The sequence below is a fragment of the Arvicanthis niloticus genome, chromosome 17 (assembly GCF_011762505.2).
Source record: "Arvicanthis niloticus isolate mArvNil1 chromosome 17, mArvNil1.pat.X, whole genome shotgun sequence".
NCBI classification, from domain to species: Eukaryota; Metazoa; Chordata; class Mammalia; order Rodentia; family Muridae; genus Arvicanthis; species Arvicanthis niloticus.
This window is the reverse complement of record NC_047674.1, coordinates 7,674,434-7,692,071: the sequence shown is the minus strand read 5'-3', so window position 1 is coordinate 7,692,071 and position 17,638 is coordinate 7,674,434. Positions and strand designations below refer to the sequence as shown.

Here is a 17,638-nt window from a genome sequence, read left to right as displayed (position 1 = left end):
TTCACTCCAAGACGTTGACCAGAGAGAAACAATGTAAGCAAGAGAGTGGTAAAACCACTGACCTGAACCGCTCTATTCCTCAGATAGAAAGAAAGGTCTATTGGGGATCAAACTGCCAACGCTATCTCTGGGGGAGGGAGCACAGAGAGAAGCAAAATGGTGGAGAAGCAAGTAGATTGTATCTGAGAGTCAGCAGAGAGGGGGCCTCTGAGCTGACACAGGCTGTTCTGATTAAGTGGGAATTAGATGCTCTTGTCCTAGATAGTTGACCTTTGAGAGCAGATTGAGGAAGTTCCTGGTAAACAGATGCCTGAGGAATGCTGAATTAAGCCTTTGTTTACCCAGTAGCAATCCTGTTTACCAGGTCTGAGACCTTCTGTTTAGGACATTGTCACCAGCACTGCCATCTGGGAGGGATAAGAGTGAGTGGGAAGCTGGGGGCATTGCAAACAGAATTTTGTCACAAGCTCTGCCATTTGAACCTAACAAACAGAGCTACCTGATATTTCAGAAACAGTGTAATATTATGAATTCCCAAAGGAAAACCCTATTCTGAATAAGTTATTAAAAATATTACCTCAACTTACCTGAAAAGGATTTATAGAGGACTCAAGATCTTGGCCTCTAATTAGACTTTGGAACTGTATGTAACTGAATAAAACTGGTATCAAGGTTAAGTTTTTAAATGCTCTTTTTAGATTCTCATTCTTCTCTCTCCTTATTGTGCTGTTACAGAAACGGAGCATCGATCAGTTAAAAAGGCTGGCATTGAGGTCCAGGAAATCAAAGGTTAGTCAGAGTCCTCTCTCAACTGTGAAACCAAAAGCTATTTCGTTGGATTATTTTAGGCTCTTGATTGCAGCTTAAAAATTATCAGGCTAAAATATATATAATGTGGTAAATCATTGCTGCCCTCTGCTTTGTCCTGAGTCCTTAAGCCTGCATACGGTGACTTCTTTGTGTGTTGAAGGAACTAGTCCTAAGGATGTCCAATCATCGCTGATTCTCAGTAATGGAATATGGATGAGGACTTAAGAAATCTATAACCTGTGAGCCGGAGACACACAGAAAGAAAAAAATTCAGCTAGTCGTATTGTGAAGTATTTTTGACTTTACGTAAGGTAGAAAGAAAAAAAAAAAAAAAAAAAAAAGGTTTTTGGTATGCTAGAAAAGCATGCATGAACTTTCATGTACACAAGTGAAAAACGTCTATTTCCAAGGAGACATTAGTGTGTCCACCAGCTCCTGTCATAGTACCTCACAGCCAACAAGATTGACTAGGGGCTTTGTAAAAGGCAATGTAGTAATCCTGAGAGAAATGACAGGGCACCTGACATCAGGGAAGTCACTGCATACATTGCCACATCCTCATACACACTGACACACAGTATCTAAAATGAGCTGAGCTCGGGGTGAGTGGCTACTGTTTCTATTCAGAATCTCTGTCAATTTACTTTCCCTACCTGAGAGCTAGTTTGAATCTGTACTTTTTCAACAATGTGTGGGCTTCTGACTGGTGTTTGTTGTTAATTGGTTTAAGTCATAAACCAATTCCATTCTTCAGATTTAACGCCTCTACCCCACCCGGGGGTGAAGAAGTTCAGACTGAAGTCCAAGCATCTCTGTTAGTTTTCTTGCTCATGGAAGTAGGTTAGAAAGACTTGTGAAGAAGCCAGAAGAAAAAGGAAGTTGACAAGGCAGAAAGGAAAACTGGTAGCAGGCTCACCTCAGCATTGTGAGAGCCGAGACAACGTTGTAGCGAAAATAATAAACTGCACTGTTTGGCATTTGTAGAGATTCTACCTCAGGAACAATACTGAATGGGATTCCTATTACAACTACAGACTCAAGTCTTAAATCATTGCTGTTTACGTAGTATTATTGATGTTACGTTTATCCCCAAATAAATAAGAGTGATATAAAAGATACTGCTGTTAATAACAGCTATTATTGGAACACTCTACATGGACAGTACAAAAATTATCAAATATAATCATTATATTAGCCACGTGATATTTTATCTTACATGTGAGGAACTAAGTAAGGATGGCTATCAGTACATGTTTAAGTCAAATTTTAAATGCAAATCTGTTTGATGTCAGATCCTGTGCTCTTGATCAACACATCAATCCATTCACTATAAATTCTTCTAAGAAACGCAAGTTACGAATGATTTGCAGTCTGTGTTGAAATCTCTAGAATTTTAAATGATTTTAGTCTGTTTCTGTTTAAGTATATTCCACCAAAACATTCCTGATATACTAGCTAGCACGTTGAGAACACACCCAATTATCCTGACTTCTAACCTCACCTTGGCTGCTTGATGAAGAGAAAACTATGAATCCATTTAAATGGTAAACTTCCCTGTCTTGTGGCAGAACCCAGCAGTCAAAATAATAAATTTTATTAAAATGTCTGCCTTGAAAGTCCAGTTTTACTAGTCGGGAATATCCCAACTCAAATGGAGATACTCTGCTCCTTGAATGCAAATAATTCTCATTCTTTTATGAGATTATATGTGTATTACAAAAGAAATATAGATCATGCTGGATCTCTAGAGATTATTCTTTATTGAAATCATGAAGCTAACCTTTGTAGCAAAGGCCAAAGCAAATTCATAGTTGGCAGCATGAGTGTTTGTTGATTGTGTAACTGTAAGTATGAGTTACTTTTGATGATACTTCTCCCCAGGAGTCTTCATGTTAAGTGAGCCATTGTAACAAGGTTGCAGAACCAACATTTCAAACGAGTTTCAGAAATAAGCAACCTGGAGATGACATAAAGCTTACAGGAAGGGTTTAAAATTTCAAATAGAGTCACCAGGAATAAAAGGCACAGCTCACTCCACCCCTTGCACCCGGTGAAAGTGACAATCATGATCAGTCTCCAAGCAGAGAGAAGAAAAAAGAAAGAAAGCCGTCAAGTGCACCGAGCCTCCTCGGCCTTATTGAGAAAGCCTTTGGAAGAGGCTGAGAGGGCCTGTGCACGAGACTGAAGCTCCTGTATACTGTATATAGATCGAATGCTTTCCCAAGTTACATGTTAATGTGTTTTCTAAAATCTTCATCCTTCAGTTGTGTCTGTTATGAGCTAGGTAACAGTTGCTGTATTACTACATTAATAATGTGCCTCTGTTACTGTTTATTATTCCAATTGCTTTTTATTAAAGAAGAAAGTCTGCATGTGGGTGCCAGGGTGTGGGGAAGATTTCAGGTCTCTACACACAAACACACGCACACGCACACGCACACACACATACACATGCACACGCACACACACAAGTGCATTAGTACACATGCAAACATGCGTACACATAGCTGCATGCATGACATTGGTTGTGGGCCTGAAAGAATTAGCTTGACATTCATAGAAAGTAGATGACACAGCAATGAACTTACTAAGTTACATGTCACTGTAGACATTTTTGGCTTCTACAGTTCTGATACTCTGGATGTTATCTACCAAAAATACATGATCATTCTAACATTTGGAATAAACAGAAGTGTGTATAGGATTTAAAAGTTTTTTTTTTTTAAAGAGTGTAGTTTTAAAATGCTGTACTGCAAAGACAAAATAAGTAAACAGATAAATAAAATAATAGAGATATGCAAATACTTTGTGATTACCCTCACAAAGGAGTACAGATAACTCCCCCTTTAAGACGCATTGCTTTGAAGGAAAAAAAAAAAAAAAAAAAAAAAAAAAAAAAAAAAAAAAAAAAAAAAAAAAAAACAATACTTCATACCACTGAGCTTTTAAAACCATGTTTATTTCTGTGTGGCCAGATGCTGTGACAGCTGCTGATTTATAAGACTGTGAGACACTGTTGTTCTGGCAGGCAGCATGTGGCATCTTACATGCTAGGAGAGCATCATGTTCTATTCCCCGTTTATCTCCAGAAACTCAGGCACAGGCTAATTTTAGAGTCTTCACACCTGTTCACCAGGGATGCTCCAAAATGTGGGGACATGTAATAAAGAAATGTCAGATAAAAAGTGAAGTGATATAATTTGGACTATGTATTATTTGAGTGGGATTCCTAGGCTCTTTTGTGGTAAGTGTTGTGTTGGACTTTTCATTTTACCTATGCAGTCCCCTCAGAATAGCAGTGTTGCTTTTCTTTCTGAGACTCTGAGGTATTTTAAAATGAACCTCTTCAGAAAAAAATAGAACCTTTTTAGGACTTAAACATATTTCAGTTTATTCCAAATGTTAGAATGATCAAGAATTTTTGGTACATTATATCCAAAATACCAGAACTGTGGAAGCCAAGAATGTCTAAAAAGTGGTTATGTAACTTAGCAAGTTCATCGCTGTATCTCATCTACTTTCTATGAATGCTAGGCTGCTTCATCTGTGGGTCTCTCCATTTAATACAGCCTAGCCCTGGCTTTACCTTATCAATGATACAGGGTGTAAATTGGCATAAGCATTGTTGCAAAAGCAGGAAGTTAAAAATGAAAATACTGGCTAATAATTCTGCTAGTGTATACAGCTTTCAAATAGAAGCAGGCCTTTCTTGTAAAGGCAATACACACATTCTTGAATACCGGGATATAAATACGTCTCGTGATATTTAACCCCATTATTCCATTTTTGCAAATTTTTTCCTGTTTAAATATGGAACAAGTTTAAATATAAAATAATTGCGTATATATTTTCTGTGGTAATGAAGAAGATGGCAGAAGAGTGGTCAGGACTGTAGACTAATCCTTTTTCTTTCATGCTCTTTAAATGTTGAGAGCCAGCCAAGTGAACATGTGAAAGTGTAGTCTCTGCTTTTGTAAAGTAGAGGGGAAAAAAGTGAAGACTTTAAGACCATCAGCAAAACAGTAACAGAAGCTCACAAGCTTTGTGGGTGACTTCAAGGAGAGCAAGACCCGGTACAGTGCAAGTGTTCAGTGAATGTAGCTGAGATTGAGAAAGAAGATAGCTCAGACACTGAACCAAAAAGTGTGACTCCTCCATGTGTTTATATCACAAACTGTATGTGAAGTGCCCTCAGGGATTTTAGAAACATATGTCCAGCATGCAGTTAAACCATCTACATGTACAGAGCATTAACCAATTGTTTCAATTGTGTTAAACAATCTATTCTTGCCAGTTTGTCAAGGGCTGAGGTTGTCTGTAGCATGCACTTTATATTGTATGGAAGCAGAGAATCATAAAGTAAGGAATTAAGATTCTGGAGGCCTTGGAAAACCTTTTAGCAAACAGGAATGTAACATTTCTCTTGGCTAAATCCTTAGCTGTTGCACATTACGGTTTGCTATACCCAGATACCCACATGTTTCTTGGGGATGGCTCAAAGTCCAGACTCATTTGAAGTCAATAATTACTGTAGCCCCTGCAGTTGCTTCTATAGCTTCATTTGATCTGTTTCTCAATGGGATGTTAAGCCTGACACCTACCCAGCTCCTCTTCATGGCTCAGAGCGTTAGTAAGTTTTATTTGTTACCAATGAAATGATATATATTGCACTTATACTTTGCTGAGAACTATATAAAAGAATACAAAGGGACAGTTGATTTTTGTCTTTGTCAGTCTAGAACTCTGTAACTACACAGAGAGTACTTAAACTTTACAATACATAAAAGTGATTCGGAAACTAAAGATATAATGAACCAAATACTTATTAAACACCTTCTTTGTGTCCCACCTTTAAATCTAACAGTATTAATGAAGTAGATTGTATCACAGCTTTTCAAATGAGATTTTGTAATACCAAGATAACTAACTTGCCCAAAGTTATTCAGCTAGTACACCTGAGCTCAACCACGATTGACTCCAGTATGTGCACCAGGTCCTTTCTCTCCACTGTGAAGTGTGTGATCCTAACCTTGTAAGTGTATCTTAAACTTGGAAAAAAAAAAAAATGATATATATTTTATGGACTTAAGAGGGAATTAAAGGTAGATCAAAGATTACCACTGGGAAGGTGAAAACTATATAGTAGTCACCAGAACTGCTGCTGATGTCATAGACACCAACATGACAACATGACCCCACATCTAGTGGTCTCAACATCTTCTTGGAGAACCATTGTTGATTTGACTGGGACAGGGTGGGTGAAAGGGTTTGAAATATTTCAATCAGTTGCATACTGTGAACTCTTCTTTCCCTGAAGAAGCCGAGGCAGTTGTTGAACCCAAAGTGGAGAACAAACCCACCTCCTCAGAATTACAGAAGATGCAAGAGAAAGAGAAACTGATCAAAGAGCCAGGCTCGGGAGTGTCTGTGGTTCTCATTACAACCCTTCTGGTTATTCCTGTGGTTGTCCTGCTGGCCATTGCCATGTTTATTCGGTGGAAAAAATCAAGGGCCTTTGGAGGCAAGTAAAACGGGCCCTTTGAACTTGGGACCTGCCTTTGGAAACATGTCTGGCCTAATTATCATTAGGAACCTCACCATGATTTGTCTGCTTGGTTTGACTAACACTGGTTTACATGCTCTACCACTTTATGATATTATTGTCTGTGTCTCAAAAGTGATTATAATTAATATTGAATATAACATAAGTCTAAGAGCCTCTGAAATTTAGGTAGTTTGATTATACTATACCTTCTCCCCTTGCCTTTTAGCATTTGGCTTAAGCCCCAGTAATATCACCATAGAAAGCTGTGAGGTTGTAAGTCCACTATAAATTATCTTTCAGATCAGGGTTGGAAGGACATGCCTGCTATTAGGAATGAGGCAGCACTCGAAATACTTGGGCTGGGTATATTGAGGCTGTGTTCCTTTCCCATCAGATGGGCTCTGGCTTCTAGGTGCATGACATTGGGCAAGTTACTTTATCTCTCTACACCAGTTCCTTCATGGATAAAATGAGTGAAAGCTGAGGTTGTGCAAAAATGAAATAGCGTAATAATGGTCATTAAGCATTTACCAAGTGTCTAGGACCTACTATGTGTCCTAGCATTAATATAATATAATATAATATAATATATTAATAAATTAATATAATAGCATTAGCGAGTATAAAGAGTAATCTTGGCAATAGAGAAATAAAAAGAGATGACCATTCTCAAGACCCTGCTTTATCCAGAATCCTCATGACCTAACAAACCACTTGGTTTTTGAATAGTTGTAAGTTTGACCATTAGCCAGCCTTTTCTAAGTGAAAAAAAAGCAGGGTCCAGTACCAAAGTCAGTATTTTTTAAAAATAACTGTCATAGTATGAGACCTATTCAGGATATTCAAGTAATTAATTGATGCCATCCTTATATGTACCTCTGAGTAGCAACCTCCAGGTCTTAAGTCTATAGTTATATCTGGGAAGAAATCTGTGGAGCAGTGTGGGAAGCAACATTTGGTCAGGAAACAAAATCTGGTCTTGTTAGGGGTCCAGATAGCCATGTCAGAGATTTGGGTACCCATGGGAAAAGCCTTGACACACAAGAAAACACTGAAACATAATCGATTCCACTTAGTAAGTTGTGAAAGTAATGATTCTTAGATTTTCCTTAACTTTTTTATTTACTTCAAATAAATCTTTGAAACAATATAGTTAACTCTTTCCTCCCCTTACCCCCCCCCCAAAAAAAGACTATCTGAAACTATCATAAGTATAAAAAAAAAACAGCCAGGAAATTAATTAGACATAAGGTTTAAGAGAATAATCGTGTTGTATGTGGTTATTTAATGGATGTCCCTGGGACAAATAGCAGTTCTTCACACTAGCAGTTCAATAAGATAATTGTTAAAAACAAACAAACAGAAACAGATGAGTAGGTGACACAGAAAAGATGATATAGATGGTGATGTAGTAAGAACTATAACGCATCTCAGGAGGACATAAAGCCTTTTGCGCATGGCAGCACTCTGGGATACTGATCCCAAAAAGGAGAGGAAGTGGCTCAGAGAGTCGGGAAGGCTTGTTTTCCTGTTTGTTCTTAGTGACATGGAACTGCAACATAAAGCTATGTGGGAAGGTTGCAGCCCAGGTCGAGCCATATAAAATTGCCATTGTCTCTCCATGTTTTATTTAGGAAAATTGTAATTCTATGCAATTCTGTTGCATTCTGTTCAATGGTACATTAGCCTGCCACTATTTTCTAAGATTTTTTTTTTCTTTCCCATTGGATTTTATCTAAGTTTTTTTAAAAAAAAAAAAAAAAAAAAAAAAAAAAAAAAAAAAAAAACAGACCTGAAGGATTTTCTCTGATCCAGTCGTGTAATCCACTGCTGTTCCACCCAGACACCAAAGCAGGCATGGAGCACACATGATTGGCCAAGGGATGCACTCTGTCTTTGTGGAACTGAGTCTGATTTTTTGGCTTTCTGGCGGTTCTCCTCCTTTCTCTGCCTTGTTTTCTACCTGTCCGCTGCCACCTGCCTTTTAGCTCTCTCCATGAAGCTGCCCTGCACCCTAATGCTTCTCTGAGTTATAGCCCAGGAAGGAAAGAGGAGGCCACGGCAAACATGTAGGAAGAGACATACCATTGGGACAGCAGGAGTCCTTTGGGAGCTCTGCAACCCCATAAAAAGAGAAAATGATTTATCTTGGAGATGGGAGCCCCAGGGGAAGGTCTGAGTTCACCTTGAGATCATGGAAATTATTCAGGGTTTCCCATCATTCCCATTAATTTAGGTTTCAGATGAAGAACCAAATCCAAAACAGGATCGTCCACTACTGTTCACAGAACGGGGAAGCTTAGCCATGATCTACCATTCACAGAATGGGGAAGCTTAGCCACGATACCCCTAAATGGCTGTAATAAAAGTTTCCAAGATTTTATATAATATTTTGCTAACTTAATTCTACTCCAATAAAAATTATTGATGTTAGCACAGTTTTACCATATCGTATAATATACCCCCTTATATGTCACAGATATGGGGAGATGAATGTGATCTCTCATTTCTTGGAGGAAAAATAAAAACTGAGGCTCGAGGCATGATAATGTCAAAATTACAGTCTATAGGAGACACAAACAAGAGTTTACCGTTATATACTTCTCAATCGCCACGATTTTCAGCCTTCTTTATGCTTCTCAGTAGCATATAGCCCTTTTAAAACTGCATTTAAATAAAAATTTTTAGTCACTTGTAAATTCCCAATTTTATGTTGAACGTTGAGCCCTTGGATAGAGAAGGGTGAAAGACACATTTACAAATGGGTCGTCTTTTTTTTTTTTGTTTGTTTGTCTTGTTTCGTTTAAAGCAGATCATGACCGCAAGCTCGAGTCAAGTTCTGGAAGAGTCCTGGGAAGATTCCGAGGTATGCCTGTGACCTTTCAGAATCTCCGTGTCTGGCTCAAAGTCAGCGAACGCGTGTCTTGTAAAGAACCAGGCACTGTTCCATCTTTTGACTCTGAAAACTCAACACCTAGTGGGCAGTTAGAGTCCCAGCAGAAATGCTCGTGGGCCTCACCTCACTACCTGGCTCTGTTTCGCTTTTTCATTTGCCATTCTGTATCATCCCCTTCGTTTTCCCGCCTCCCATCTGTTGGCTTTGTCTTTGGTAAACTTCCTGTGGCTGGTACTGGGGCAGTGTTCGCCTTAGGGAAGATGACCTTTTCATAGAGTCATTGAAATGAAAAGCAGCTCAGGGGTTGCCAATTCAGGAGAGTTGTAGAGAGCCAGACTGTGAAAATGGATCTGAAACATCTCTGCGGAAACATATTCCTGGGGAGTTGAGGATTTTATCATTTACTTTGACGAAGTCTGTTGAGTAGTATCCATCTGGTTCTGTAAGGCAAATCTTTTGGGGAAAAAAAATCTTAAAAAAAAAAAATCTTTAAAAAAAAAAACTACTCTCTTTTGTTCCCAACTTCTGTCTCTGTTTAATGTTTGAAATTTTACAAGGAAACAGACTTGTTTGTGCAATTTTTAACTATACTGTGGCATTCGATTTTTTTTTTTTTTTTTTTTTTTTAATTCAGGAAAAGGAAGCGGCGGCTTAAATCTAGGAAATTTCTTTGCAAGCCGGAAAGGCTACAGCAGAAAAGGGTTCGACCGGGTGAGCACAGAGGGGAGTGACCAAGAGAAGGACGAAGATGATGGGAGTGAGTCCGAAGAAGAGTACTCGGCCCCGCTGCCCACACCTGCGCCTTCCTCCTGAACTCCAAGCTTCCTTCCGTGTAGCTCGAGTGAAGTTTACCACGATGCCCAGACTCCTTTCCCTTTAGCGCGTGTAAAGTTCTGTGCATTTGATTGTAAACTGTACTCGTCTGTGTGGGACTGTACACACCTTTTTAACTTCATTTGCCCCCGTTGGCTTCTGTTTCTAGGTGAGGAGTTTCCTACCAGTTCACTCCAGTGCCATTGTCTTTATATGAACATAGCGTAGAGCAGCTGCCCTCCTCTTCCACGGGTTGCGCTCCAAGCCCCATGGAAGTTCAGCTCGTTTTCATTTGGAGACTTTTTTTTTGTGGATGTAAATAGCCCTATTCTCTGCTTGAACACAGTATTCTCCCAGTCCACACCCATTGCCAGTGTCTTTCTTTGGTGCCTTTTCCTGTTCGGCATTCTCAGCCTGTGGCAGTCAAGAGAAACTTTGCAACACGACGAAAAGCTGCTAAATCTCCTTCTATTTTTTTAAAATCACTAACATTATATTGCGATGAGAGAAATTTTAAAAAGTCTCTATTTAAATTCTTTTTTTAAATTTCTCTTCCGTTGGTGTGTTTCCGGGATGTCTTATTTTTAGATGGTTACACTGTTAGAACACTATTTTTCAGAATCTGAATGTAATTTGTGTAATAAAGTGTTTTCAGAGCATTAGCAGAGTGTACTTTTGTGATATTTTTTGCATGCTTACATTTTACACGCATCTTTTAATAATTACACAATTATCAGTGAGTACAACTAGTTCATTCTTTTCAACCAAAAGAAATGTTCTGAGTAAAATTTAGAAGATGATTTCATAGGACCAAGATAGATTGAAAAACTATGGTAAGAATATGCTTGTATGAATAAAGCCAGATTCTCTTTGAAACCTCATAAAATATTTCACATATAGCACATTAAATAGTAGAAATAGCTAATAGGGAAGGGGCCTATGTAAGAAATATCTGGCCGCTGTTGAGAATAGACCACTCCAGACCATGCGGTTCGAAGGGGGAGGAGGTTTATTCAGGGGAAAGGGCAAAGGTGGGGAGAGACGTAGAGGCGTAGAGGCCGGCCATGACCACATGGAGAGAGAGGAAGGGGGTGGGGGGCAGAGAAAGAGGGGGTAAGAGAGTAAGAGGGTGTAAGAGAGCAAGAGAGAGAGGAGGGGGCAAGCAGCCCCTTTTATAGTGGATCGCCTACCTGGCAGTTGCCAGGTAACTGTGGGGAGGAGCATACCTGGCTGTTGCCAGGTAACTGTGGGGAGGAGCATACCTGGCTGTTGCCAGGTAACTGTGGGGAGGAGCATACCTGGCAGTTGCCAGGTAACTGTGGGGAGGAGCATACCTGGCTGTTGCCAGGTAACTGGGGAGGTGGAGTTTAGACGGAATACTAACAGCCTATATCTCAGATGTCAAACACAAATGGGCCCATCACCATAGCTCCACACTACCTGCACTCCCTGAAAGAATTATTTGACCCAGGGTAAAGGGTCCTTACAATATAGAGGAGTCCTCACACTGACTACAGATTACTTTTTTTGAGATTTTTTTTTAATGACACATCAATGTAACTTAGTAAGAATCTGCTAAGGTCTATTTTTAAAGGATCCGACTCTAGAACACTTTCATCAAAATGCCTGCTTGGATTTCAGGCATCTTGATAACTGAAATATTAAGGAAAGGTACTTGCTGGAAAACGTTATTGTTTAAAATCTTATTCCTTCACGACCGGGGATCTGATTGGGAGTGTTCTTTCCATACGTTGAGCTCAGTCTTGAGTAAAAGCTTTACTTTTCTGATTCCTATGTTTTCCCTTCAAATGACAAGGTCCAACTCTGACCATTCCTTTTTTTCTTTCCACCAAATTGGTGGTAAATACAAGCACAGTGGTTTGGATGTTTGTGAGCTTCTTCAACTGTATCTTAACACTTGTTATCTCAACAGCAGGATTAGTCCAGTACTTGGGCTGGGATTCAGTCCAGGTTTTCTCACATGGAACAAGTTAGCCAGACTTACTATGCTGTCTTTTGTGGCCCACGACCTGACCATCAGCTCCAATTGCTATACTTTTAAAATATGTCCATCTGATCCTGTCTGAGCAGTTTTATGACAAATTAATTGATACAAAGAGATCAAAGTGCTAAAATATAAAGAAATGAGGAAAAGAAAGTAGACTCATCAAAATAGAATGATCGCTAAAAGCCGGGGACAACTGCTCGTGGACAATGAATTTGACTCCAGATTTTCTAGTAGCTCATTAAATAATACTTGATTACTTCCATAATTCATGAGTTCATCAAACATTTAGTACTCTTAATATTAAGGTGAGAACAACTGGCCCCAAGTGTCTTCAGAGGGATAATGTCAGGTAAGATAATTTGAATTCTTCAGTCGTAGACATGGAATAGATAAGTATGTTTTGCAGATCTGTTACTGTGCGTGTCTCTTCACATAGACACTTGGCATTAGAAGAAGGAAATTTCAGAAAACAAATTTTCTCAGACATTATAACGCTGCACTACTTCACCACAAGAAGTCTGCCTCCGTGGCTTTCATAAAGGTAGGAACTAGAAACAAATGACCTGCATCAGCTCCAGGCAGGCTTTCCGCCGATATTGCTCTTAGCTGAACTTCATTGACTCAGTCAATTAGAGATTGCTCTGCTTGAGACATAGGAGGAACAGGTCCCAGCCCTCAGCTGAAGGGGAATTTAAGAGCTCTGTTTCAGACACCTTTATTTACCACAGTTGGTCTTTAATGGAATACAGCTGGCGGTGATGTTCTTAAAATTTCTGTAGCTGAGTCTAATGTAAAGCAAGAGTTTAAAGTCAGTGCCATTGAGAATGGCCATTTCTGTCTGCCACTTACAATAGAGATGGGTATATTTTTTCCTAAAATGTAGTTTATAGATGATTTGGAACAAAGGAGATTCTGAAATAATGGTTTGGGTTTTTTTTTAATCTTTTTCTTTGAAAACTTCACACATGTATACAATACATTCTGGTCACAACTCTGGGTGCCTTAGTTTATTCCATGTGTAATATTGGATATTCAAATTGTATGACTAACTAATTAGGAAGCATAGGTAAACAGCTGTGATTTTGTTTTTATTGTAATTAGGTTTGTCGGAGAATATTATTTGGAGAGGTTAAATTAATGGCTTTGCCATTCACTGAGTTGGGCCCAAATTATTCTATGCACAAAGTCTTTTGTTCTTAGCTCCCTTCTTTTCTTTATTAAGTCAGCATTTTCTTTCCAGTTTTCTCATGCATCCCTAAACTTTAACCCAAATTCGATAAATCAAGCATTTAAGATGATGACAACGAACGTCATAGACTTTGCATGAGCATTTACTCAACAGTCACCTAAACTGCAAATCAATGTCCCTGCATCCTATAGCAACACTTCAAAATCAGGGTAGCTAAGAACAGGAATATTCATTTCAAAATACTAGTCCTGGGCTCGTTCGCACAGTTTTTGATTCGTTCCTCAGGTTGTGATCCCAAGAGTTGCATCTCTAAGAAACACCTATGCTCATTTGGATTCACCTGCTCCATCAACCATCCCTAAGAAGTGTGAGCACACATAGAGAGTGGCTGAGCTCAACATGCTATCAGCCCAAGTCATATTTCCAAATCTGTCGTTTCAATAAAGTGATACGTCTACTCAGTCCAGCACCACCCACTCAAGTCACTGAGATCTCATATGCAAGGTTTTCTTTTCATTGCAGAACTTCGGAGTAGCGTCTGCTCAGCCTTAAGCACTTTCCATTCCACCAGAGAAAATAACTTTGGTGCACTCAGTAGCAACAAGGCTCCCTTCAGACTTTACTCTTAAAAGATTATCTAAACAGGAAGTGGAATTAGAATATAGAGTTAAAAGGGAGTAATGGGAAAATAGATTATAAAAGATTAAGTGGTGTGGGTGATTGGCTTACAGTGTAGGTGAGGGAGGGGGAAACTATGGAAATTACCATCATAGAAGCCTCTGAAAATCGATACATACAAAATCAGTTTAAACAGTTACCTTATACATGAGACCAACACCCCAAATAGACATCATACATTATCAAATAACCACCCCCTCCAAGTACTAAGAATGCGTGATTCTTTTTTTGAGTTATTTGCCAATGAAATCCCCTAGAGGACCACTGCACCAAAAATAACAGGCTATTATAAATGCTATTGATTATCCTCCAGAAGATGGTGGTAAGACCCTATTGCTGAAGGCAACACATACTTGAGTCCTAGAACATAGAAAGATCTAACTGGTGCTCCACTGAAAGCATCATGCATACTAATATTCATAGTGCTGGACAGCGCTATGCACCACTGGAGGAGAAAAATAATCATGACGTTCACACAGTATGCACTTTATGAATCACAGGAACAACCTGCCTGCACTGTTTCAATAGTGGCATGAATGTTTTGGGGGTTGGCGGTAAGAACTACACCAAAATGGAACTCATGTATGATGTTAGATTGGGATTGGTGGAGGTAACTTGAAAAATTGGGGTGGGGGGAAATGGAGATCAATTTCAACAGAAGCAGATTGTCTCTTATTAGAACAGCAAAAGGTAGCTGTCTCTCCATGGGAGAGGGAAGCGGAGATAGTGAAGATGCACGGGGAACTTGAGGGGTTTATAGGGCAGAAAAGGGAACTTTGAGGATGGTGCAGCCCATCTGCAGCTCTGTTTCCCTACAGTCTCAGAGTTGTAAATTCCAATAGAGGTTTATATCAACTTTCCTATCAAGTGGTTCCTAGATCCTAACTGCTTGTAGATGTTATCAGTCGATTTTCTCGGCTCCCTGAAGCTTTTGAAGATCATTAACCCTTCCTTCCTACCTCCAAGGACAGATGAAAGGATGAAGACAAGTATACATAGCTTTACTCTGTGGTGGTCAGATGGGATTCAAGGTGTTATTTCTTGTACCTGTTGAGATCTGCTTGGTATCTGTGATGGTTTGTATATCCCCCTCCCAGGGAGTGGCAAGATTAGAAGGTGTGGCCCTGTTGGAGTAGGTGTGTCACTGTGGTGTGGGCTTTAAGACTCTCATTCTAGCTGCCTAGAAGTCAGTATTCTGCTAGCAGCCTTCAGATGAAGATGTAAAATTCTCAGCTCCTCCTGCACCATGCCTGCCTGAATGTTGCCATGTTCCCACCTTGATGATAACGGACTGAACCTCTGAACCTGTAAGCCAGCCCCAATTAAATGTTGTCCTTATAAGAGTTGCCTTGGTCATGGTTGCTTTGATGTTGAGGTGTATTTCTTGGATGCAGCAGAAAAAGATATCCTGGTTTTTTTATTTTTTTTAATCTATTTTGTTAGTTTGTAATTTTTAATTGGAGAGTTGAGACCATTGGTATTAGGAGTTATCAATGAGCAGTGTTGGTCGATTCCTCATAGTTGATTGTTGTGGTATGGGTATTCCCAGCTTCTTTTGATTGGCTGGTCTGATAAATATATTTCTTGTGTTTTCTTGGGTGAGTAGCTTCTTCAAGTTGAAGTTTTTCTACTAGCACCTGCAGTATGGCTGTTTTTTTTATCAAGGAATCTCCTTCTCTGTTTTTGTGATTTATTCCATTGAAGAAAACAGATTTTTCCTTTTCCCAGCAGCAATGAAAGAAGAACAGCTTCTTGGCTTCAGGTGGGACTTCATGGCTAGCTCCTCTCTATGATTGGATTTTGTTTAGCTTTAGCTTAAGCAGATCGTGCCCACGATGTCACAGTTTCTGTGAGTTCCTGTGTGAGTGTGCCCTGTTTTGTCTGGAAAACACTGTTTCCTTGTAGATATCCACCACTCTGGGCTCTTTCAATCTTCCTGATGCTTTTCTGTGTAGATCTCTGAGCCTTGAGTGACATAGATAGAGCATTTAGGTCTGAGAATTCTGAAGACTCTTATTCTCTACAGGTTGATGAGTAAGTTGTAGTTTTCTCTACTAAGTGCTATCTGCTGCAGAGTTGAGTGCTGCACTGATCTATGTCACAGCAACTATGTCATTAGGACTTGTTTCCTTGATGTTTTCATTTAGCAGAATGACATCACAAGAGCCATGATAGCAGAATGATGTTGCTCGGGCCATGACCTATCTAGCAGATCATGCTGGTACACCTTACTTTCCTCCCCCCTGTGGATCCTCTTAGCAGCAGCCCCTGCTACAGTTCTAGCCAATCTCCACCAAGAAGTGTCAGCTCTGAATACCAAGAAACACATTGTATGTGGAACCCTCAGTGGCAAAAACCTACCGGGGTCTTAGAAGCACTCCTTATAAGACAACCCACGGCTACCACACTCACCTAAGAAAAAGGGCAATAGAAGCCAAGGAACAGAATGCCCACCCCTTAAAGATAAAACTAGATATCAGCACCTAAAATTACAATATTATTAAACCCAGATGACTAGACATCAGCACAAAAACACAACTAATAACCAGGACAATATCCCTCTACTAATGCAAACAACTCTACAGCTGACCCATAAGATAAGGACTTCAAAATAAACATTATCAATATGTTAGCAGCTATTAAAGAGGAAATGAGTAAATTCATTAAAGAAGTCTATGAAAACACAAACAGTGGAACAAAATGAAGAGTTCAAGACTTGCAAATAGAAAAAGAATAAAGAAAACCCAAACAGGGAAAGCTGGAAATAAAAAGCTTAGGGACTCTCACAAGAATCTCATAGGCAAGCCTCACTGATAGAATATAAGAGAGAGAAGTACAATACAAGAGATAGAAGAGAGGATCTCAGGCAATGAAGACAAGATGGAAGAAATAATTACGGCAGTCAAAGAAAATGTTAAAGCGAACCGGCGGTGGAGCAGCAGCTAAAGCTCTCTGCTCTCTCTATCTCTCTCTATCTGCCTGTTGGAATCCCGCTCCATCTCGTTTGTCTCCGCCCGAGTCTCATGGGAAAAAAAAAAAAGAAAATGTTAAATTGAAAACAGTCCAGGGACATTACAAAAAGAATCTGTAAATAATGGGAATAGAATAAAGAGAACAAACCCAGGTCAAAGACTTAGAAAATATTTACAGCACACTTCCTGATCATCTGGCATTTACAATTCTTCAGCCACTCTCTTCTGCCATACTTCTAAGCCTTAGGTGTAGGGCTTGTGTAATAGATACATTGACTGGAGATGGGCACTGGGCACATCATGACCAGTTGTTCTCTTTGATGAAGAATAAGAGTTATATTTATCTGTGTGTATAAGGATAAGTATTTAAAATGCAGTTGGGAATTATGCTGGTTTAGGAAAATGGCAACAGTAAGTTCTCCTCTAGGGTCGCCTCTAGGGTAGATTTCACTACCAGGCATGTTTTCCCTCCTATTGAATAGACCTTAAATGCAATTAGATAGCTGTTGTTTACCCCCAGGATATGAGTGCTGCTATTGTAGTTCTGGAGATGCCTTGCTATGCTTTTCTTTGTTGTGGTCCATAGACTTTAGAGACAGGTACAGCCTTTGCTCAGACACGTGCCAATGCCCTGAGAACTATTCCCTAACTGAGAGGAAACTTCACAAAGCCCCATTGCTAAATGAAGGGCTATAGGCAATTAATGGCTGCTAAGAGAGGGAGAATT

At 39.5% G+C, this 17,638-nt stretch overlaps 1 protein-coding gene across 11 annotated transcripts in view; it reads left to right on the top strand.

Annotated features, from left to right (window-relative positions):
- Pam (peptidylglycine alpha-amidating monooxygenase) overlaps window positions 1-10,726 on the top strand; it is a 281,891-nt gene extending 271,165 nt beyond the window's left edge. For 3 of the 11 annotated variants that reach the window (XM_034521200.2, XM_034521207.2, XM_034521201.2), the window contains 4 exons: window positions 736-789; window positions 6,128-6,331; window positions 9,168-9,221; window positions 9,886-10,726. In XM_034521200.2, the coding sequence (XP_034377091.1) occupies window positions 736-789; window positions 6,128-6,331; window positions 9,168-9,221; window positions 9,886-10,064 (491 nt within the window). In that variant the 3' untranslated portion in view covers window positions 10,065-10,726. The remainder of the gene's footprint in view (window positions 1-735; window positions 790-6,127; window positions 6,332-9,167; window positions 9,222-9,885) is intronic. The other 8 variants (XM_034521202.2, XM_034521208.2, XM_034521205.2 and 5 more) reach the window with 4 other exon arrangements.
- Window positions 10,727-17,638: the final 6,912 nt, after the last annotated feature.